Raw genomic sequence first — 21861 nt, forward strand, 5'->3', positions numbered from 1 at the left:
TGACCTGCCCAACCTTGGCTATCTGCCAGCAGGAGGAGGTTCAATGCATCTACATTTGCTACTTGGCTTCCTGGATGGTGATCCAACTTGTAATTATATGCACTTAGTGTTAGAGTCCATCTTTGAATTTGGCCTGAAGTTATGGATTGCACTGTCTTTTCCCCTTTAATTATACCTAGCAGAGGTTTGTGATCTATTATAATTACAAATTTACATCTGTAAAGGTATTGGTGGAACTTCCTGACTCCAAATCTGACCTGCCCAATCTTGACTTTTTCACTGGCTGGTGATTGGTACCAACAATAATCCTATCTCTAATGGTAACCCGATGGTTTGGCAGCAGGAACATCCATGCATTGCCAGAAAAAAGCTTGGAAGATTAATTAGAAATGCCCCTGGAAGCCTCACCAGAAATCAATATCTTCAGTGCTCATTGAATTGGAATCTATTCCTCCCATCCCCTTATTGTAGCCTGATCTAAGGCAGATTTGAATCACTGGCATATGTACAAGCTTGTGCTGAAACATGCTTCAGAAAAGATTGCAACTGATGAATCAGTTGTTCACCTTTCAGAAATCTATCTAAGGGTGCGGCCAGATTTTATGATTGAGATCCTCTGAGTCATCATTATGTTTAAAATATTTTGTTAAATAAAGATGCTGTGAGTGTTGAATGCACTGAGATCTGGCAAGTAGTTTTTTTTTGTCCATCTGTACAATACTCCCTTTTCCATTACTCCATGATAGAACAATGAACATGTTTAATCAGCAATTGGACTACAAATGGCTTATATTTTACCTGTAGACTGTCCACAAAAAGATTTAAGGGACACTTAAGTTGCTCATCGGTTCTGAATTTTCTAACTATTTAGTTTTCAGTTTAGTTATAATATTAGAGGCAAATACTTGTGTAAAAATTTGTCTTTTGTTTCTGGCTGAGAAGCCAGATGAATACATCAAGCCATATTTTCAAAGTGTCCTTTAGAAATCAAAACTAAAAATCACAGAACACTAGGTTATAGTCCAACAGGTTTATTTGGAAGTACTAGCTTTTGGAGTGCTGCTCCTTCATCGGATAGCTGTGAAGCAGGATTATAAGACACTGAATTTATAGCAAAATATATCAGTGTTGTGCAACTGAAATGATATATTGAACAAACCTAGATTGCTGTGAAGTCTCGCATTTTTTAGAATGGATAGAGGTTCATTAATATGTAAATCCCAGAACTACTTTTAAGTCACATTCTTGAGATAACCTAAGGTTTTGCTAAACAAAAAGTGACATATCAGCTCAGACAATACATTGAAGGTGTGAGGTTAGAGCTTGTCTGCATCCCAATCTTGAGTCAGACTGGTTCTGTTTCCAAAGTAGGAATTCATAAATTATTACATGGAGGGGTGACCTTATAGAGGTTTATAAAATCGTGAGGGGCATGGATAGGATAAATAGACAAGGTCTTTTCCGTGGGGTGGGGGAGTCCAAAACGAGAGGCCATAGGTTTAGGGTGAGTTGGGAAAAATATAAAAGGGACCCAAGAGGCAACTTTTTCATGCAGAGGGTGGTGCGTGTATGGAATGAGCTGCCAGAGGAAGTGGTGGATGCAAAAGCATTCGAAAGGGTATATGAATAGGAAAGGTTTAGAGGGATCTGGGCCAAGTGCTGGCAAATGGGAGTAGATTAGGTTGGGATATCTGATCGGCATGGACGAGTTGGACCAAAGGGTCTGTTTCTGTGCTGTACATCTCTATGACTCTATGATTGACTGCCTGCAGATTGTGTGCTTTTTCAGCAAAATAGCATGCATCTGCAAATATAATTCTGCAAATGCAAATTCACCCCATAGATTTATTTGTGTGTCTGCGTACATGAGAGAGAGTGAGAGAGATGGTGTGGGTGTGGGTGAGAGCGTGGAGTATAAGCCTGTGAAAGAGTGTGTGTGTGGGTGTGAGTGCGCACAGTGTATGAGAGAAGGTCTGCTTGAGTGTGTGACTATGTAAGTGTGTGTGTGTCTAGTGTTGTGGGGGGGTCACGTGTCGTGTGACATGAACCCAAAGTCCCAGTTAAGGCCATCCTCATGGGTACTAAACTTGGCTATCAACACAGATAAAACAGTCCCCACACCTCAACCACATCACTGGCAATGATATTTTGGAATGTAAATTCCCTTATTTAGCACAAGGTGAACTCAGTACCCAGAATAGTGCTACTGAATGCCGCAGGAAGTGGGAACTGTCTGCCCGTTAGAACAAGCAGCTCATTGGAAGCCCATGGAGATTAAATGGTAGACAGTGATGTCAACCACACCAAACTGAGTTCCGGTCCAGTTTCAAGTGCTGAATATTGAAAAGCTTGATAACTTTCACAACTGGAACCTCACAATAGATCTGACAGTTATGTAACTTAACATGTTCCAGAAAAATAAGCTGCCCTGGCTTCTTATCAAAATCTGAAGGAGGTGAATCTTTCTCATCCCCAACCCCCAGCCAGCAGTTTGAAATATTCAAACTACTTAGGAAGCATTTCTAAATTGACTGCAGACAACAGTTTCACATTGTCCTGACCCAGACAGAATTTTGAAATGTGATCAATCAAGCTTAAAGAACAGTAACAGCCTGTTGAGACCAACTGCCATTCCCATTCCACACAATAGATACCACCATACCCTCTTCATCTCACCCTATCAATCCTGCTGCTCTTTGCTATCTTATGCTTACCTAGCTTGCCCTTATATGCATCCATGCTCGTCACATCTCTTTATAGGTAGCATGTTCTACATTCAAAGGATGTCCATGCTGAATTCTCTGTTTTTTAAGTTTATGGTCAAGTTTTGGATTTCCCCACAGGGAAGAATATTTTGGCATTCTCTACCCCTTATATCCTTTCGGTCTCTTGGGAAACTCCATCAAGTGACCTTTCAGTCTCCTCTATTCTAGACAAAGGTCCGTTCAATCTTAATTGTTGTATCTTCTTATTTCTGGTATGATGCCTAACTAAATTTGCATCTCCTCTATTCCTTTTTATTATGTGGAGACCAAAGCTATGCAATGTACACAAAGGGTAGCCCTATCAAGGTTTAATGCAGTTTATCATAGCTTCTTGCTTTTGAACTCTCTCCCCCCACAACTCAATCCAAATGTTTAATTAGATTTTTTTAAAAATTATTTAACTAAACTGTTTCACTATGTTCAGTACTTCACAACATCCTTCAGATTTCCATGCTAGTTAGATGCTATTACCTAAACAAGAAACCCGTTTGTGGTTGTTGGAGGTCAGTCATCTCAGCTTCAGAATATTTTTGCAGGCTTCCTTAGGGTAGTATCCCAGGTCCAGACATCTTCAGCTGCTTCATCAATGACCTTCCTCCCTTCCACATAAGGGCTGAATAAATGTAGGTGCTCGCTGATGATTGGCACTGAACGTAGTATAATCATAACTCGTCAGGTACATCAGCAATCCATATCCAAAGCAGCAAGATTCCAGACAATATCCAGGCTTAGACTGACAACGAGCAAGTAACATTTATTTTTATTCATCCATAGGATGAGGGCACACTAACTGGGCCAGCATTTATTGACCATTCCTAATTGCCCACAGAACAGTTAAGAGTCAACCACATTGCTGTCGGTCTGGAGTCACATGTAAGCTGTGAAAAAAAAAACTTGACGGAGGCTGGTATCCCATCACAAAGTTACCTTTTATTTATGCATAGAAATTACTTAACACTGATCCAGCTTCCTCTGAGCCAGCTCTGAATCTCGGGATGTCACTTCTGTTTGTATCTTTCAACCAGGGCTCCCTAATTGGACCAGATTAATAGCCCCACTTACAGAACTCATATTCTATGAGGTCCATCAGGCTGACCTCATTGCAATCAACAGGTGAGACCAAGTAAGGATGGCAGTTCCTTTCGCTAAAGGACATTAATGAGCCAGATTTTTTTTCCAACAATGAACAATGGATTCATGGTCATTAGACTCTTAATTCCATTTTGTTATTGCAATAAAATTCCAATGTCTGCCATGGTGGGATTCTACCCTGTGTGCCCACTACATTATTTGGGTTTCTGATTAACAGTCCGGTGATAATACCATTAGGCCAATGTCTCCCCATTTGACCCACATGTGCTAGGCCATGACCATCTCTAGCAAGAGAGAATATATGCATCATTTCTTGGCATCCCTTATCACCACTAAATTCCCCACTATCAACATTCCTTGAGTTACCAATGATCAGAAACTGACCAAGTATATAAGTACTGTGGCTCCAAGAGCAGGGCAGAGGCTGGAAATCCTGCAGTTGGTAATTTACCTCCTAATTCCCCAAAACCTGCCAACAGGATACATAGCACACATCAGGAGCATGATGGAGTACTCCCCACTTGTTGGGGATGACTGCAGCCCCAACAACACTCAAGAAGCTTGACTCCATCCAGAACAAAGCAGCCCCCATGTTTGACATTGCACCACAAACATTCTCTCGTTCCACCAACAATGCTCAGTTACAGCAATGTGTACCATCAACAAGATGCACTGTGGAAGCTCTGCAAAGCTCCTTAGATATCACTTGCCGGCCTAACTTAGAAGCATATATCATTCAGTGTTGCTGGGTCAAAATCCTGGAATTCCCTTCCTCTCAGTATTGAGAGTGTACCTGCAGCAAAAGAAATACAGCAGTTCAAGGAGGCAGCTCACCTTCATTTTCTCAAGGGCATCTAAGAGTGGATCGTAAGTGCTGGCCAAGCCAGTGATGCCTACGTTCTGTGAATTAATACAAAACAATTATTCTATCCCTCCTACTAAAATGTACCACCGCTTCCTTGTCTACATTTAACATAATTAGTCAATGAAATGTCCATTCTGTAAGTTTAGTATTATCCTCTATTAACTTATTGATTTATAGAGTCATAGAGATGTACAGCATGGAAACAGACCCTTCAGTCCATGCCGACCAGATGTCCCAACCCAATCTAGTCCCACCTGCCAGCACCCGGCCCATATCCCTCCAAACCCTTCCTATTCATATACCGATCCAAATGCCTTTTAAATGTTGTAATTGTACCAGCCTCCACCAGTTCCTCTGGCAGTTCATTCCATACACGTACCACCCTCTGTGTTAAAAAGTTGCCTCCTAGGTCTCTTTTATATCTTTCCCTTCTCACCCTAAACCTATGTCCTCTAGTTCTGGACTCCCCGAACCCAGGGAAAAAACTTTGTCTACTTATCCTATCCATGCCCCTCATAATTTTGTAAACCTTTCTTCATTTATGTTAACCAGAATCATCAATTTGATTTAGCAATAGTGTGTTTAGTTAAGGAACAGTAGGCAGTCATCTGGCAATTAGTTTCATCATGAATGAACTGTTACCTGTCTAAACCTGTAACAACTATTTACAGTTTTAAAATATTCATAGCCTCAAGGCTACAGTAAATTTGCATGAAATCAGTTTAGTAAATGCTTACCTCTGGTTGTAAGAAATTAACATTTGTATGGGGTATTCACAATTTCACCACGAAACAGAACATTCTGGAAATTCCGGGACAAGAGCAGATAGTAAAAATCACACCTGGAAGTCACCACCTCAATGAAGATTCACAGTGAAAACCACAGCAAGAGTCATACCAGACTGTTGTGTGGAAAACCAAGAAGACATCGCCTCAGGCGACTGACTGCGTGGAGTTTGCACGTTCTCCCCGTGTCTGCGTGGGTTTCCTCCGGGTGCTCCGGTTTCCTCCCACAGTCCAAAGATGTGCAGGGTCAGGTGAATTGGCCATGCTAAATTGCCCGTAGTGTTAGGTAAGGGGTAAATGTAGGGGTATGGGTGGGTTCGCTTCGGTGGGTCGGTGTGGACTTGTTGGGCCGAAGGGCCTGTTTCCACACTGTAATGTAATCTAATCTAATATAATCTAATCTAATCTAAAAAAAGAGCCAAGAGAAGATCTGCTCTGACCTACAAGACCCACCTTCATGAAAGAAAGTCAGCCCTATCTCTGAGAAGAAGATGATTCCAACAGTCCAGGTCAAACACATGGATCATTGCGAATATATCCTTTCTCAGAGAGTAAATGTTTGTTGGAACTTAGGAAATGTTCACATTGTGTTTTTAATAAGGCAAGTTTGTTAATAAAATTGAGTTGAACTGCAATCAGAATTCTGTGTCCCTTTGTCCTTCTCACCACTTGGGTAATGTGTTTTTAATATGTAAAATGGTCAAAGTTTTCAAAGCATGGGCAACAATGTGTTCAGGCAGATAGCTTTTTGAGTGTAGATCTGTATGTCAGTTGCTTTTTTTTTTGAAAAAAGCATTTGTTACGATCTGTTTTAACTAAAAGTTGTAAATACATGGATAGACATACCCCATGAATTGACTGGATATTGACCATGATTTTACTATTTCTGTTGCCATTGAGTGATTTTTGAAACCATGTCTGTACAAGAGAGCTTCTATATTTTATGGAGGAAATGCAAACTATAAAGATGTCAAACTCCTTTTTGGTGACTTTCAGAAAGCCTTTCTTTTTAGAATTCCACTGTAACTAATGATATTCCTTCTTCATTCAGAGGAATGAGCTCTATCAAGGGATGTACTGCAAACTCCAATGAGAACGTACCCTCGATGAAATCCATACAGTATGGATCAGGATGAATTTCCACCCCCTCCTCCTGAAGGTAAAAATTATGTACACCTTTAAATTGCACCTTCTATGAAAAATAACATTAAATATCATGAAATGTGCAGGAATAACTCGTGTGCAATGCTTCTGGGCATTACACAATTACATAATAGATGAAACTGGGCCTAAATGGAGGTGGTGAATTTTCACATATTTCAGGAATGTACAAGCCTTGGGCATTACTAGCATTTTTTAAATAACATTTTTTAAAATTTCAATTGTGATTTGTTTGTGAAATTACTCCACTCCTTTATTGCTGGACAGTTGAGAATGGTGAAAGCAATTGAGTCTACCTAAATTTGCCTGTCCTCTGATCTTTATGCTCTCCCCACTCATTGTCACATCAAATCCCATCTGAAATGGTTTGACAGTTTATTGCCTTCTCTATTTTAAAGTCAAGTTGAATCCACTTATTCCAATACTGGCATTTAAATTGAATGCATGTTAAACGTTTAAAATTGAATTGATAAGAAAAGGCTTTCTACAAAGCAACGTGCCTTAAATGAACATTCTGATCATGAGGTGGAATAGTGTTTAACATTATCCCTGAAATTTCACTCATGAATATATTCATTGATATTTTCTGTGTTGTGATGTATTTACCAAATGGAAAATGTCACTTTAGTGACTGTTGTCTGTCATTGTGAACTGGATGTTATACCAGGGGTTGCATTTTTAACTTGTGTAATGGTCTGTAATGCAGATTTTCATGAGTTTTTGAGTGAATGGAGTGTACATAATGTAGCCATTTGGTGTGTAACATTGTGAGGGTATCTTTCCTTTTCCCACAGAGAAGAACATCTTTGTGTTAAACAGCATGTAAGAACTTAATTGCCTCCTAATAACCAGTTAAAATTACTTTCTTCTGGGCTGGTGTAGCGATGCTGTCTCAAAGTTGCACCTTTAGCAATATTATTGTGAGCACGAGCATTCTAACTGGTATGTCCATCTGTCTTCTATCCTTATTTGGCAATTTAGTTGAAGGTATTTTGCTACTAATTTTATCCAGTTGCTGTACTGGACTGTGGGAATGTTATCTCTAACTGCGTGATCAGAACTGACATTTCATGTCATACTTTATTTGAATTAGCTGGATGTGCTCCATGTGAATTTGCTCTTCTCAGTCATCTGTCATATCTACAATCATCAGGACAAATCTAATCTGTGCATTTACCACCACAGCAGCCTGTTCCCATTTAACAGCAAAGTGATGGAAGAATGCATTAACAGTATTATCTAGTGACACTATCTTATCAATAGACTTCTTATCAATGTTCAGTTGATTTCGGACTGGACCAGTTAGTTCTAAATTTCATTACAACCTTGGTTTAAATACGAAGAGAGAACTGAGTTGCAGTGGAAAGGGAACAGTGATTGCCCTTTAATTCAAAGGAACATTTGCCTAAGTGTGGCATCAAGAGGCCGTCCAATATTTAAAGTCAGAGGGGATGTTTTGCTATCCAGAATTATACCTGGCACAAAGGAAGCTGATTGGAGTTGCACAAGCCACTCATCCTAGATGTAAGACATTGCTGTCAGAAGTTTCTCAGGGTAGTGTTTAAATCCCTAATATCTTTAATCACAGTATTTCATCCGTGACTTTCCTTCCAGTGTAAGATACAAAGTGGGGATGGACAATGTTCAGCATGATTTGGAATTTCTCAGCTAAGAATTAAACATTCACTCTTTCCATCTTGGGCACATTGGCAGCAGAGTGTACCAAATGCAAGGTGCACTGCAGCGAATTGCCAAGCCTCCTTCAACAACACCTTTCAGATTTGTGCCTTGTACAAGCCAGGAAGCCTAACTGCAGGACATGTGGGAATTCCACCATCTCCAAATTACCTCGCCAGATCAGCACCAGTTTGACAGCACAGAAATAAGTATTTGGCCCAACTGATTCATATCATCATAAATACTGCTTAGGAACCTCCTCTCATCACTCTTCATGTCACCTGATTGGCTTATCCTTGGATTCCTTTCTCTCTCATGCTTTTCTAGCTTTAGTTAAATGCATATGTTGTCCTCATCTTCTCCTTCGGTAGAGAAATTTCTCCTGAATTCTTTGTTATATGAGTTAATGATAATCTTATAGTTACAATGCTCTTGGATCCCACCACTATTCACAAGTGATTATTTTCTTCTAGTTTAACTGTCTCAAACCTTTTGATTACCTTGAGGCAACTCAGATACTTCCTTACAAAAAAGACCTCCAGTCACAAAGTCATAGAATCATACAGCATGGAAACAGATCCTTCGGCCCAACTCATCCAAGCCGACCAGACATCCCAATCTGACCTAGTCCCATTTTCCAGCTTTTGTCCCATATCCCTCTAAACCCTTCCTATTCATATACCCATCCAGATGCTTTTTAAATGTTGAAATTGTACTTACTACTTCTCCTTTGGCAGCATGTTCCATACATGCACTACCCTCTGCGTCAAAGAAGTTACCACTAAGGTTTAAATCTTTCCCCTCTTATCTTAAACCTCTGCTGTCTAGTTTTGGACCCCCTTACTCTGAGGAAAAGACCTTGGCTATTCACTCTATCCATGCCTCTCGTGATTTTATAAACCTATACAAGGTCACCCCTCCAACGCTCCAGGGGAAAAAGCCTTAATCTTGTAAATCTTTTCTGATACCTCTCAAATTTAACAATATCTTTATCATAGAGGGGTGATCAGAATTGCATGCAGTATTTTAAAAGCGACCTCACTAATGTCCTGAACAGCCACAACACAACCTCCTAACTCCTATACTCAGTGTTTTGACCAATGAAGGCAAGCTTGCCAACCACCACCTTCACCACTCAACTTTCAATTCCACTCTCAAGGAACTATGCACTTGCAATCCTAGGTCTCTTTGTTTGGCAACACTTCCCAGGGCCCTATCATTAACTGTATGAAGTCCCACCCAAGTTTGCCTTAGGAAAATGCAGGACCTTACGTTTATCTAAATTATCTCCATCTGTCACTCCTTGGCCTATTGACCCATCGGATCTAGATACTGTTGTACTCTGAGATAATCTTCTTCACTGTCCACTACACCACCTATTTTGGTGTCATCTGCAAACGTTCTAATCATAGCTCCTATAATGCGTACCTGCATCGCCTGGATCAGAGGTCAGGAGAGAACCATAACCCCACAGTAACCCTAATAAAATTATTTCTAGTTTGTATATTTAATCTCATCTGCTGAGTTATTATTTGATTCCTAGCAAACCTAAGTTGACAATTTTCTGATACTATTTACAGTTTTCATTTACAGTATGTGCAGATACATCTGCTGGAACCAGTGGCATTTACAGATTACCTTCATTTAATTTTCAACAGGGAAGACAATATCATAACAGTGGAATATTATAATATGAGTATGTAGACAGATACAATGAAGTAAAATGACTAATTCTGATGGGGGAGAGAAGCAAACCACGCTGTTTTTCTGTGTTTCAGACTGTTTCTTCATTGATAAATCATATTTGGTATCCTATTGCAAAAGGCACCGATATTGTTGAAAATTTGTCAGCTTTGCATGTAAACATAATTGGTAAGTGCAAAGCGAAATAAGAACCTGTCATGTTTTCTATGGACAAAGCTTTTAGAAGTCACTAAACAGGTGCTTTTTTTCCCTCCTTAATTCTAGGAATACCACCATAAACTTTAGGGTCCTTACACTTTTTATACTAAAATCACCTAATGCAGCAAAGCCAGTGAACAAAACAAATTTCTCTCTTCTTTGCCATTATTATTCAGTACTGTGTTAAGTTTTTATCATTAAATATAAGAAAGGAAAAGCAGTACAATTGTATATGCCTGCGTGGTGAAGAATAATTTCACCATTCTTTGTCTAATAAGCAAAAAAGTATCGAGCCTTTAATACCCTTTGAAGATTACACAATTAACTCCATCATTGTTGATGGTTTTAATGCTCAATTTGATTTAAAGCTCGATTGGACCAAAATGGCACCAAGTGATATGTAGACCATATCTGTGTTCTGTAGTATACCACTCAGTAAGATTCAGTAAGGAATGTTTTTAATCGAATAGCACTCATCATACAAGTGCATTTTGCTATTCTAGCGCAAAGCCAGTTACAAACAATTGCTATTCAAGTGCTCGTCAATGAATGTTTCACCAGGAACAGGTCATGCTATTGTAAAGAAATCCTTGCTTCCATAAGAACCAAACATTACTTTGACCCTGAAGCAATTTGGTGCAGCAGGGAGAACAATGAACCCAGTTCATCATTATGGTGCACTCTAGAAATAATTTGATGGCTTTCCAAAAACACCTGGCTGAAATAAATGGTTTGGCAGGCCAGTTATTTGAGGCTACCACAGGATAAAGAGCATAATTAATTTTTGTCATGAAAGATCATTACATCTAGTTTCCTTTTTAAAACCAAATGAGGGGGGATTGAAAGGCTTCAGTCAATTCTACTCATTTGATCACAAGGTTTTGTCTTGCATAAGGATAAAGTTTCCAATTTTAGTATGTTTAAATGCTAAGATTACAAGAACTTGTCAAACAGATTTTCTTGAGTTTAAAAAGTAATGTTTGGCGGGATTCAAGATGGCGGTGATCTAACCAGTCTGCCCTGCTGAGCTCCACATCACATTCCAGGCACGGAATGGTGAAAGTTGTCAGTTTAGCTCAATTCAGCCCAGTTTAATTTAACTTATTATGTTTAATTATTTATTGAATTGTGGTATGGGAAGATTTTCTTTTTTTAGTATTTCTGATTTGTTTTGTAAAGTAGAGTAGTAGTTAGTTTATTGTTATACCATAAGATTGCTTTATTATCTCTTTTGTAACTTTATAATTTTGTAAAATATAAAAATCTTTTTCAATAAAAACAAGTTTATTTTTAACCAAACTTTTCCTGGATTAAACTAGTAGAATAGATTCGGACTTCAGCAAATAGGTGCACACACCAACCCCCCCTCCCCACACAAATATGAATTACAGAGTAAGGGAAGATAGATTTGGCTGAATAAGAGTTGTAAATGGGTAAAAGAAGTTTAGCAGTTTGCAGCTTGTTGTCTTGTCTAGCTGCAGATGGGATCAAACGTTCTCTCTTTCAGCACTGAGGTAGTTTGAAGTTATAGCTGGTATTTTCTTCTCTATGTACACTTCTGTGAAATTGAATTCTTTCTTTTGAAATCTCAATCTACAGCAAAATGGTATTTTTTTTCTTATAAGATCTTTATAGCAAAATGTCCAATAACAGACAGGCCTCAGCTTCTAGGTGGGCAATGGGATGAACAGCTGCTTTTCCCTTCACTCAACAATAACTGATGTTCAGATCAAAACAGGTGCTTAAAAAATACAGAGATGGTTAGATTAGATTACATTACAGTGTGGAAACGGGCCCTTCGGCCCAACAAGTCCACACCGACCCGCCGAAGCGCAACCCACCAATACCCCTACATTTACCTCTTACCTAACACTACGGGCAATTTAGCACAGCCAGTTCACCTGACCTGCACATCTTTGGACTGTGGGAGGAAACCGGAGCACCCGGAGGAAACCCACGCAGACACGGGGAGAATGTGCAAACTCCACACAGTCAGTCACCTGAAGTGGGAATTGAACCAGGGTCTCAGGCGCTGTGAGGCAGCAGTGCTAACCACTGTGCCACCGTGCCGCCCCGTGATCTGCCTTGTCACAACCCCTCTCCCCAACTGCCAGTAGTTTGAACCATAACTTTATTTCCCAAAGTTAACTCAATCAGCTTGTCTGGAGAGTTTTGTTTTAAAAAAAAACAAAGTTGTTTGTCCAAACAATTAACCTTTGAATGGTTTATTTTCATTGATTTAATACAAGGATGTTGCCAGGGTTGGAGGATCTGAACTACAGGGAGAGGCTGAACAGGCTGGGGCTGTTTTCCCTGGAGAGTCGGAGGCTGAGGGGTGACCTTATAGAGGTTTACAAAATTATGAGGGGCATAGATAGCATAAATAGGCAAAGTCTTTTCCCTGGGGTCAGGGAGTCCAGAACTAGAGTGGATAGGTTTAGGGTGAGAGGGGAAAGATATAAAAGAGACCTAAGGGGCAACTTTTTCACGCAGAGGGTGGTGCGTGTATGGAATGAGCTGCCAGAGGATGTGGTGGAGGCTGGTACAATTGCAACATTTAAGAGGCATTTGGATGGATATTTGATTAGGAAGGGTTAGGAGGGATATGGGCAGGGTGCTGGCAGGTGGACTAGATTGGGTTGGGATATCTGGTCGGCATGGACGGGTTGGACCGAATGGTCTGTTTCCATGCTGTACATCTATATGATTCTATGATAGGCTCCTTCCATGGATATCTTTGATAAGACTAGCAAAGCTTATTTACAAATCCCCAGGGTACGCCTTTTTTTTTGAAAGCATGTCACACATGCATCTGCAGTACATAAGGCGGTGCAATTAGATTCGGTCATTTGATGTAGGTTTAAAATAATTTTAGTCTATTTAACAAAATCTGTCTTTGGAAGAATCAAATTTCTGTTTTCAACTCATGAATTAAAAAAAAATATTTGATATTTTGGAACAGTAAACTGATTGCAATTCCAAATGCATTTCACTTCTGTAGATTAGATGAATCGGAACGGAGATTGAACCTTATTGCAAAGAAACCAGCCAATTTCAAGGATTTGTGAAAGAAATCCAATCTGATAGTTAATAGCTTCCACTTAATACACCACTTGTCCTTTGGCATATCTAAATGAAGAGAATAATGCTTATTTTAGACCACGCTGAAAAATTAGAAATCTCATCGTCTTGATGGTTGTCCATTGCCTCTAGAGCATAGCAACAAAAAGTATCTTTTTTAACCAAGGAAAGTAAAAGTTCATTGTTTCTACCACTTCTTCCCTGCACCCTTTCAAAATACTGGCAAATATCTCCTCTAGTTGCAGTTTCAAAAGCAGCTAATGGTATGTAGTCATTGCTGCTTAATGTTGGCACCTCACAACTTGTGCATTGGTCCAGTCACCCTATATTAAGGTGAATTTATACCTTCAACATGCCATGAGCTGGCGAAGATCCAGTTTGTACATTTGAGACTGGCTGCTCTACTACACACTATATTCCAGTCAAAACCACATCACAAGTATGCTGGCAGTTTGGTTCTCCTGACTGTAGAACTCCCAGCCCCTCAATAATACTTTGTTGTTCCCTTTTCAGGCAGAATTTTCTGTCTAGTATGTTTCATGGTTGTGTGTAGCACTGAGTTCAGGAAATTATGATGAAGAATAATGATGTGAATTTTATTCTTGCAGTACAAAGATATTATAGAAATCCTAATCTACTGAAATACCAAGCTATTAAAATTTCTATATTGTGAGCACGTTTTCTGAATATTCAGGCTGTGTAAACCCACTGACGCATGGTCAGTTACTGTTTGATAAAGGGCCACATTATACTGTTTAGAAGAAAGCTGGAACTTGGGTTGCTCAGTAATGTGGTTTGATTGACCCAGTGTTTGTGTTTATTTGAAAGCCCAGGTCCACCATTAACTATTTTGAAGGAGACAGTCTGCAGCTTTGATAGGACAAACTAAGTATAATAGCTTAATTCTACTAGTGGTAGAATTAATTTAATATGTGGTAAGATCTATACCACACCTTTATCAAATTCAAATATCTTATGCATTTTCATATTGTTTAACTAATCTGGTAAGGCTACTTAGATTAATAAAGATAGGTTTGTTGTATTGGGAAGCATTTTCCAATGTAATATATGTAAGCAGCTGATTAATGGTTGAATTCTTTAGACTTCTATTTTGTACCCTTTATTTATCAGAAGTTGGAATAGGAAGTAGATTCCTTTTGTGGATAGAGAAATGGCATCATTAAAGCATAATACTGAGAGAAATAGTAAAGCAACTTTTCATTTTCCTTTTGTCACATTGGATGCGATTCTTCACTGAATGAAAACTAATGCCAGGGTAGAGGCACCCCATGTGGAACCAATGATCAAAAACCATCTGGGTGTGTTGGAGCTGACCTTAAGTGAAGTCTTGAAGCCAATTCTTGTTGTGTACACATGGGTTCTTGGTCATTTTAAGTTCGTTTTAGTCCAGACTCATTTTCCTGCACCTGCTGTGTTTTCCGCAATTTGGGCCTTTGAGCTTTTTTGTTTTAATTTTGATTATTTTATGTACTTCCAGGCGCAATGGAGGAACCTGTCTTGATCTAACCATTGGAAATTCTGTATGAAGGGGAAGCTATGCTAAAATAAGTTCCTTGTTTGTGTTGGGTTTCTTCCTAGTTTCTCCAGAGCAACATTTATAGAACATAGAAGAATACAGCGCAGTACAGGCCCTTTGGCCCTCGATGTTGCGCCGATCCAAGCCCACCTAACCTATACTAACCCACTATCCTCCATATACCTATCCAATGCCCGCTTAAATGCCCATAAAGAGGGAGAGTCCACCACTGCTGCTGGCAGGGCATTCCATGAACTTACGACTCGCTGAGTGAAGAACCTACCCCTAACTTCAGTCCTATATCTACCCCCCCTTAATTTAAAGCTATGCCCCCTTGTAATACCCGACTCCATACGCGGGAAAAGGTTCACACTGTCAACCCTATCTAACCCCCTAATCATCTTGTAAAAGTTGTGTTTTTAGTTGAATGATGAACAAGTAAGTCAAATTCTTTTTTTCATGTTCTCACCTTTTTAACTTTGTGCCAGATGACCCTCCTGAAATATTAGAGTCTAAGTAAATTAGACAATTTACATTAATCATCCCATGATCCTTTTTCATGAATTAACATTTTATCAATGATATTTCAAGGGCATCTTAGCTACTAAACTACTGGGTAGAATCTTCATTTCCTATAGATGGTGAGCAAAAGTTCATTGTATTTAGGTAGTGTAGAGGTGTTTTCCAAACCCCATCATTTTCCGACTATTCCCAGAATTAATGTCTGGTTGGGAATCCCACAGTTGACTTTCTCTCCCTCCTGCTAATAAAAGACTTCTGAAGAGTCTGAACCTGTCACCACTTGGATTAACTTAACAGGAGTTGGGAGTGTTGATGTACAGTGTTCATGATAGCACATCTTGTTGTGTCTTGCTGTTGTTGCCTGAATCTTTGTTAACAGTAGACTCGCTGTTTAAATCCAGAGAATGTGTAGGGGTAATATTCTATTTACATTCTACACCTATTATTTCTCATGTCACATAGCTTGGGATAACTGTAATATTGTATATCTTTGCAGTTTATTAAAAATGCATAAGTTTAAGTCGGCCACAAAATAAAGTTTTGGGAAATAAACTTCAGTGCTGAATTGTGATATTTCCACAAAGTGCTGATCTTACTGTGGTCCGTGTCAACAATGCAGACTTTCTGTCAGAGACAGGGTCTGCATTTTGATGAATATAGATCAAGAGGTTACAAGTTGCCCTTTAATTCTTTTCCCTAAGGCAGACATAGAAGACTATAGAACACAATTTGATATTGAATTTTCGTAACAATCAGTCAAATGACAACCTAGAAACAATGGACCTTTCTTTATGGAATGTGCCTTGAATTAGATGGGAAACAGAACTAGGATGACTGAATTATTTTGAGAAAATGCTCTTTTTTATTCAGATAGCAGTCAGAAGGAATTTGTCTTGAGTCTGTATATCATGATGGCAGCTCTCATGTATACAGGTTTGCATTTAAATTTGAAATTAATGTGCATTTATTGGGACGAGGGTCGACTTCTTGACCATGTTGGTGTTGAGTGCTCATGTGAATACTGCACTGTGCATATCAAATATCATTTTGTTTGCTGTTTGTAGGATGATGAGCATTGAATTTGCCTAATTGTGTAAGTAAGCATAACGATAGATTTTTTTTAAAAAGCAGTTGTCATTTATTGAATATTTTGGGCTGTAGCTGAAATACTCAGTCATAGTTAGTCTGTGCTGAATGTTGAACAAGTTTTACAATGAAATCTTTCCTTAGGAATATTAACATTTTAATTACTGAATGTTTGAGCTGTACTTTTTTGAATGCTGGAGCTCTGTGCTGAGATGTGATATGCACTTATCTGAATTTGGTCAATATTTAGTCTCCCAGGCACTTTGTTATTGAAACCTTGAATTTGTTAAGCTGTGACTAACTTAGACTTTTCACGTAATACATAGGTTTCTGATTTATTATTTAAATTAAGTAGTAGAGACAAGAATGTTTAGGAGCATGAAATAAATCTATTAAAGAAGTTGGTATTTTAATTTCAATATAGCTTATTCTGTACTACAAACAAATACACAAATTTTAACTTGAATCCACGTGAATATCTGTTTGGGGTCATTTTAGGGTTTGGGGATTTGATGCACAACAATCAAAAATGTAGGGACTTAGTTTCAAATACTGGAGACCATTGAGGGCTCAAAGTTGGGGGGAAAATAACCTGCTGTTAGTTACCCACTTATTTCCAACAAAGTCAACAGAAGGGAAAAATAGACCTGGTGTAAAGTAAGCACCCCATCAGTTATTGCCAGTTTTGTGCATCACAGAAGTTGAATTGCATTCAATTGTAAAAACTGAAAGAACTGTGGGTGCTGTAAATCAGAAACAAATAGCAATTGTTGGGAAAGCTCAGCAGGACTGGCAGCATCTGTGAAGAGAAATCAGTTAATATTTCAGGTCCGGTGATCCTTCCTCATTCATTTGTTGGAATGAAAGGAGATCAGCAACTTTCAATGGTATTGATGGTCACGTATTGACAACATCATGAACTGGCAATAAAGTGATCACTTCTGTGGCAACTGCATCGTTGTGTTCTATTGTTTACCATGTTAAAAGTGGGCACTGGCTCACTGTGCTACTGAGTCAGTGTTTGCTTTCAAGTCTGACACCAAACACTTCAAAAGCAATATACAATGTGGTGTTTTGGTGCATTACCATGTTGTGGCAAGAAGAAGCATGCTATTAAAGGTGCTGTCTTTGATATGCAACATCAACCTATGCCCAGTCTGCTCCCTCAGATGCTCATGATAGAATCCATTGGACTATTTTAAAGTTGAGCTAGGGAATCCTCCTGGTGTCTGGTGGTGCATATTTCTTGCCAACTGACATCCGTAAAGCAAATTGTTGGATGATTGTCTCTTTGCTCTTAGTGGGAACCAAATTTCTGCAAATGTCTTCATCAGTTTCTCAAATGATAACCATGACTTCATCTAAACACCGCTTTAAAGACTATAAAACACTTTGAGACATTCTGAGGTCATGTTAAGTGCTCCATAAATCCAAATCTTCTTGCTCATACTCTCTAAAAGTTATTAGATATCTGTTTTAGTATTTTTGTTAATCTGTGGATGGAGTACGTGATTGGATGCTGATAAACCATCTTATCTTTCATATTTTTGACAGAAAGAATTCTAATCATTTGTTGGTCCAGTTCTGTGTGCAGGCTAAACTTTAAGGATTTATTGATTCTAATGGGTGAAAAATAATTTGGTCCTTTCAAATGGTTTCATTAGTTAAGAAGTACATAAGACATAAGAGCAGGAGTAGAGGATTAGTCCCTTTAGCCTGCCTCGCCATTTAACAAGATAATGGCTGACCTGCACATGCTAACTCCTCATAGCCTTCACCTCCCTGATATTTTAAAAATCTATCTACCTTTCCTTTAAATACATCATCATCTTCTTTGAGTGATCTCGCTTCCACTGTGGAGTAGTGAATTCCGGTCATTCACTATCCTGAAAATAATTCCTTTGCACCTCAACCTTAAATGAGTGTCTCCTAATTCAAGAATCCTAAAATAGTGCAAATGTATTCTCAACATCTACCATCAGAATCTAGTCTGTTTCCAGAGATCACCTCTGTCTTCTAAACTCTAAAGGACCTACCTGTTTAGCCATTCTTAATACGTCAGCTCCTTCATCCCAGGAATCAGTTTAATTAATCACTTCTGAACAGCCTCCAATGTAATTATATCATATTTTAATAATGATGACCAAAACTGTACAAAATATTCCCAGGTATGGCCTCCCTTAACACCCTGTACAATTGTAACAAGACTTCCCTACTTTTAAAATCCAGTCACCAGCAATAAAGTCTAAAATTCTATCTGCTGTCTTAACATGCAGATGCTGCAAATAATTACGTTTTTGTGTTTCACAACACCCTGATCCCCCTCCATGACACTTCTTAGAGTCTTTCTCTTTAAGTAATAATCTGCCTTTTTATTCTTTGTCTCAAAATGAATTACCTTATACTTTGTTACATTCAACCCTTTTTGCTAAGTTTTTGCCCACTCTCAACTTCCGTCCTCATTACAACATGACCTCCCAACTACTTTTGTACCATGAGCAGATTTGGATATATTATGCTCTGCCCCTCCTCTGAATCAACAATATAGGTCATAAATAATTGAGGTTCTAGCATTGACCCATGTGGCACCCTTTTGGTTGTGTTTCCAATATTATAAAGATCCATTTATCATAACCCCATAAAATGTAGGAGCAGAATTAGATCATTTGGCCCATTGATTCTGTTCTACCATTCAATCGTGGTTGATATTTTCTTAACCTGATTCTCCTGCCCTCTCCCTATAACCTTTTGATCCCCTTACTAATCAAGAAACTATCCATCTCTGCCTTAAAGACACTCAGTGACTTTACTAAAGGAGGTAATGGAGGCCATGAGTTCCACAGATTCTCCACTCTTTGGCTGAAGAAATTCCTCCTCATCTCAGTTCAATAGGGTCATTCCTTCACTCTATGGCTGTGCCCTCACATTCTAGTCTCACTTCCTAGTGGAAACATCTTCTCCATGTCTATTCTATCCAGGCCTCTTAGTATTCTGTAGGTTTCAATGAGATCTCCCTCATCTTTCTAAACCCCATTGAGTATACACTAAGTTCTCAACCGCTCCTGATATGACAGGCCCTTCAACCCCAGAGTCATTCTTGTTCATTTCCTCTCGACCCCCTCCAAGACCACACATCATTTCTTAGATACAGGGCCTAAAACTCCTGACAATATTCCATGTGCAATCTGAACAGAGCCTTATACGGCCTCAGCCGTATATCTCCACTCTTGTATTCTAGCCATCTTGAAATTAGTGTGAATGTTGTATATGCCTTCCCAACTGCCAACTGAACCTGCATGTTAACGTTAAGAGAATCCTGAATTCAGATTCCTAAGACCCTTGCCCTTCAGATTTTTGAAGCCTTCCCCCATTTCGAAAATACTTTATGCTACAACCTCTCACCCAATCTGCCACTTCTATGCCCACTCTCAGCTTGACCAGGTCCTTCTGTCACCTCCCCACTTCCACATCCGTACCTGCCCCTCCACTACCATTGTGTTATCTGCAAACCTAACAACAAGGCCCTCCATTCCTTCATCCAGATCAATAATGTATGTCAAATATTTGTGGTCCCAACACTGACCCCTGTGGAACTCCACTAGTCACCAGCTACCATCCTGAAAAAGACCCCTTTATCCTCTTCTGATAGTCAGCTGATCCTCTATCCATGACAGTGTCTTGCCCATAATGCCATGGGCTCTTATTTAGCACCCTTCTGACTCCATCTTCTGTGTATTACTCCTTCCTCAATCCATGGTAATGCATTGCCCCCAATATCTGTGCAACACCTTTTTATGTGGCAGCTTATTGAATGCCTTCTGGAAATCCAAAACACTATATCTACTGGTTCTCCTGTATTAACTAGAAATTCTACCATATTTTGCACACTACCTCGGAGAAGATTCTGAGCCATGACTTCTCTTATTAATCCTTCCTCATTAGATCTAAATTAACTTCCTGGGTAAGTTCTGAAACTGCTCCCTGATGCAGTCTGCAAACTTGTCTTCCATGTTATCCTTCAACATCTCATTTGTCCAGTAAGCAGCAGGTTAAAATCACCCATGACAGTTGTAAAGCTGTTTGTTCAAGCCTCCATTATTTCCCAATGTATACTTTGCCTTACAATGAGACGACTATTCGGGACTCTGTAGTAGACCCTCACCCATGATTTATTTCCCTTGCTATTCTTTGTTTTCACTGAAATTGATTCCTCATCATAACCTATCACACCTACATCTTACTGTCCACCACACTGATCCCTTCCATTGTTAAGAAGGCTACACTACCTCCTTTTTTCTTTCTTACCCATTTGTACAAAATGTCAAAACCCTTTTGAATATTGAGTTCCCAGACTTGGTGACTCTGCAATCAGATCTCTCTAATAGCTACCAAGCTACAAATAGTCATTTAATACTATTTGTGCTGTCAACTCATTATTTTGTTGTTAATGCTACAAACATTTAGTTAGTTTTGAAATGATGTTCAAACAGTTTCAGATTCAGTAATGATAACATTGGAAAATGCACTTCAAATGGATTAATTAGATAAGTCACGAAAAGCATAGCACAGATACTAATATGAGACTAAAAGAAAATAAGGGAAAAAATAAATGTGAAAGGAAAAAGGACTTTCACATTGATTTTTTTAGTTCAGGATTATTTTTCAAAATGAATAATAATTTTGCAGTAATAAAATCGCTTTTCTCTCATTACTCTGATAATTTTCTACCCGACTAATTTTCTTTAAATAGTCAAATCATGCTCTCTCAGGCCCATTGGAATTAAAAATGATAGTGGCACTGGTCCGTACTCCTTTTACATACGTCAAGATCCTGTGGTATGGCCTATCTTGTTAGTGCATTTGTGTTACCATGTGATTCTATTATGTACAGAAATATTAATCAGAAAATCAATCAATCCAGGGTATCAGTTGGCTAGTACAGCCTTTTTTAAAAAAACACACACCTGGATTTTGTGTCCTTTTTTCTCTGATCCACAAATGTACTTTTTTGACTACACAAAAAAAATTATTGAATCTGAAAATCATTTTTATACAGACAATCCAAGTAATTGAGCAGAAAAGGCCCAAAATGGGTCACAAAACTTTTGAGCTAACAGCAGATGAAGATTGGTTCTTGAAATTGACACAGTACTCCATGAATGAAAGCTGGAAAATAACGTTTTGGTGTCAGAGTGGAATATTTTCAGCTTTGGGATTTGTTTAGGTTTTCCTTTGCCTTTAATTTAATGGTAAGCAAAAATTCCCCTCTGATAGTATTAAACTGTACTTTTCCTCTTTTGGTGAAGTGCGAGGTGGACAGATCTGTTTTCCCATCTATTACAGCTGGCAACTTTGGAGAAGACTTTACGTTGAATGCCCAGCAGAATA

The 21861-nt window shown here is 38.9% G+C and overlaps 1 protein-coding gene across 4 annotated transcripts in view; it reads left to right on the top strand.

Moving 5' to 3' along the window:
- Nucleotides 1-21861, top strand: part of arhgef10 (Rho guanine nucleotide exchange factor (GEF) 10) — a 281643-nt gene that overhangs the window by 32006 nt on the left and 227776 nt on the right. For 3 of the 4 annotated variants that reach the window (XM_043679127.1, XM_043679118.1, XM_043679163.1), the window contains one exon: nt 6559-6666. The exons of the other annotated variant lie outside the window; for it this stretch is intronic. In XM_043679127.1, the coding sequence (XP_043535062.1) occupies nt 6630-6666 (37 nt within the window). In that variant the 5' untranslated portion in view covers nt 6559-6629. The remainder of the gene's footprint in view (nt 1-6558; nt 6667-21861) is intronic. 4 annotated transcript variants of the gene reach the window in all.

This window comes from Chiloscyllium plagiosum, chromosome 3 (assembly GCF_004010195.1).
Source record: "Chiloscyllium plagiosum isolate BGI_BamShark_2017 chromosome 3, ASM401019v2, whole genome shotgun sequence".
Classification (NCBI taxonomy): Eukaryota; Metazoa; Chordata; class Chondrichthyes; order Orectolobiformes; family Hemiscylliidae; genus Chiloscyllium; species Chiloscyllium plagiosum.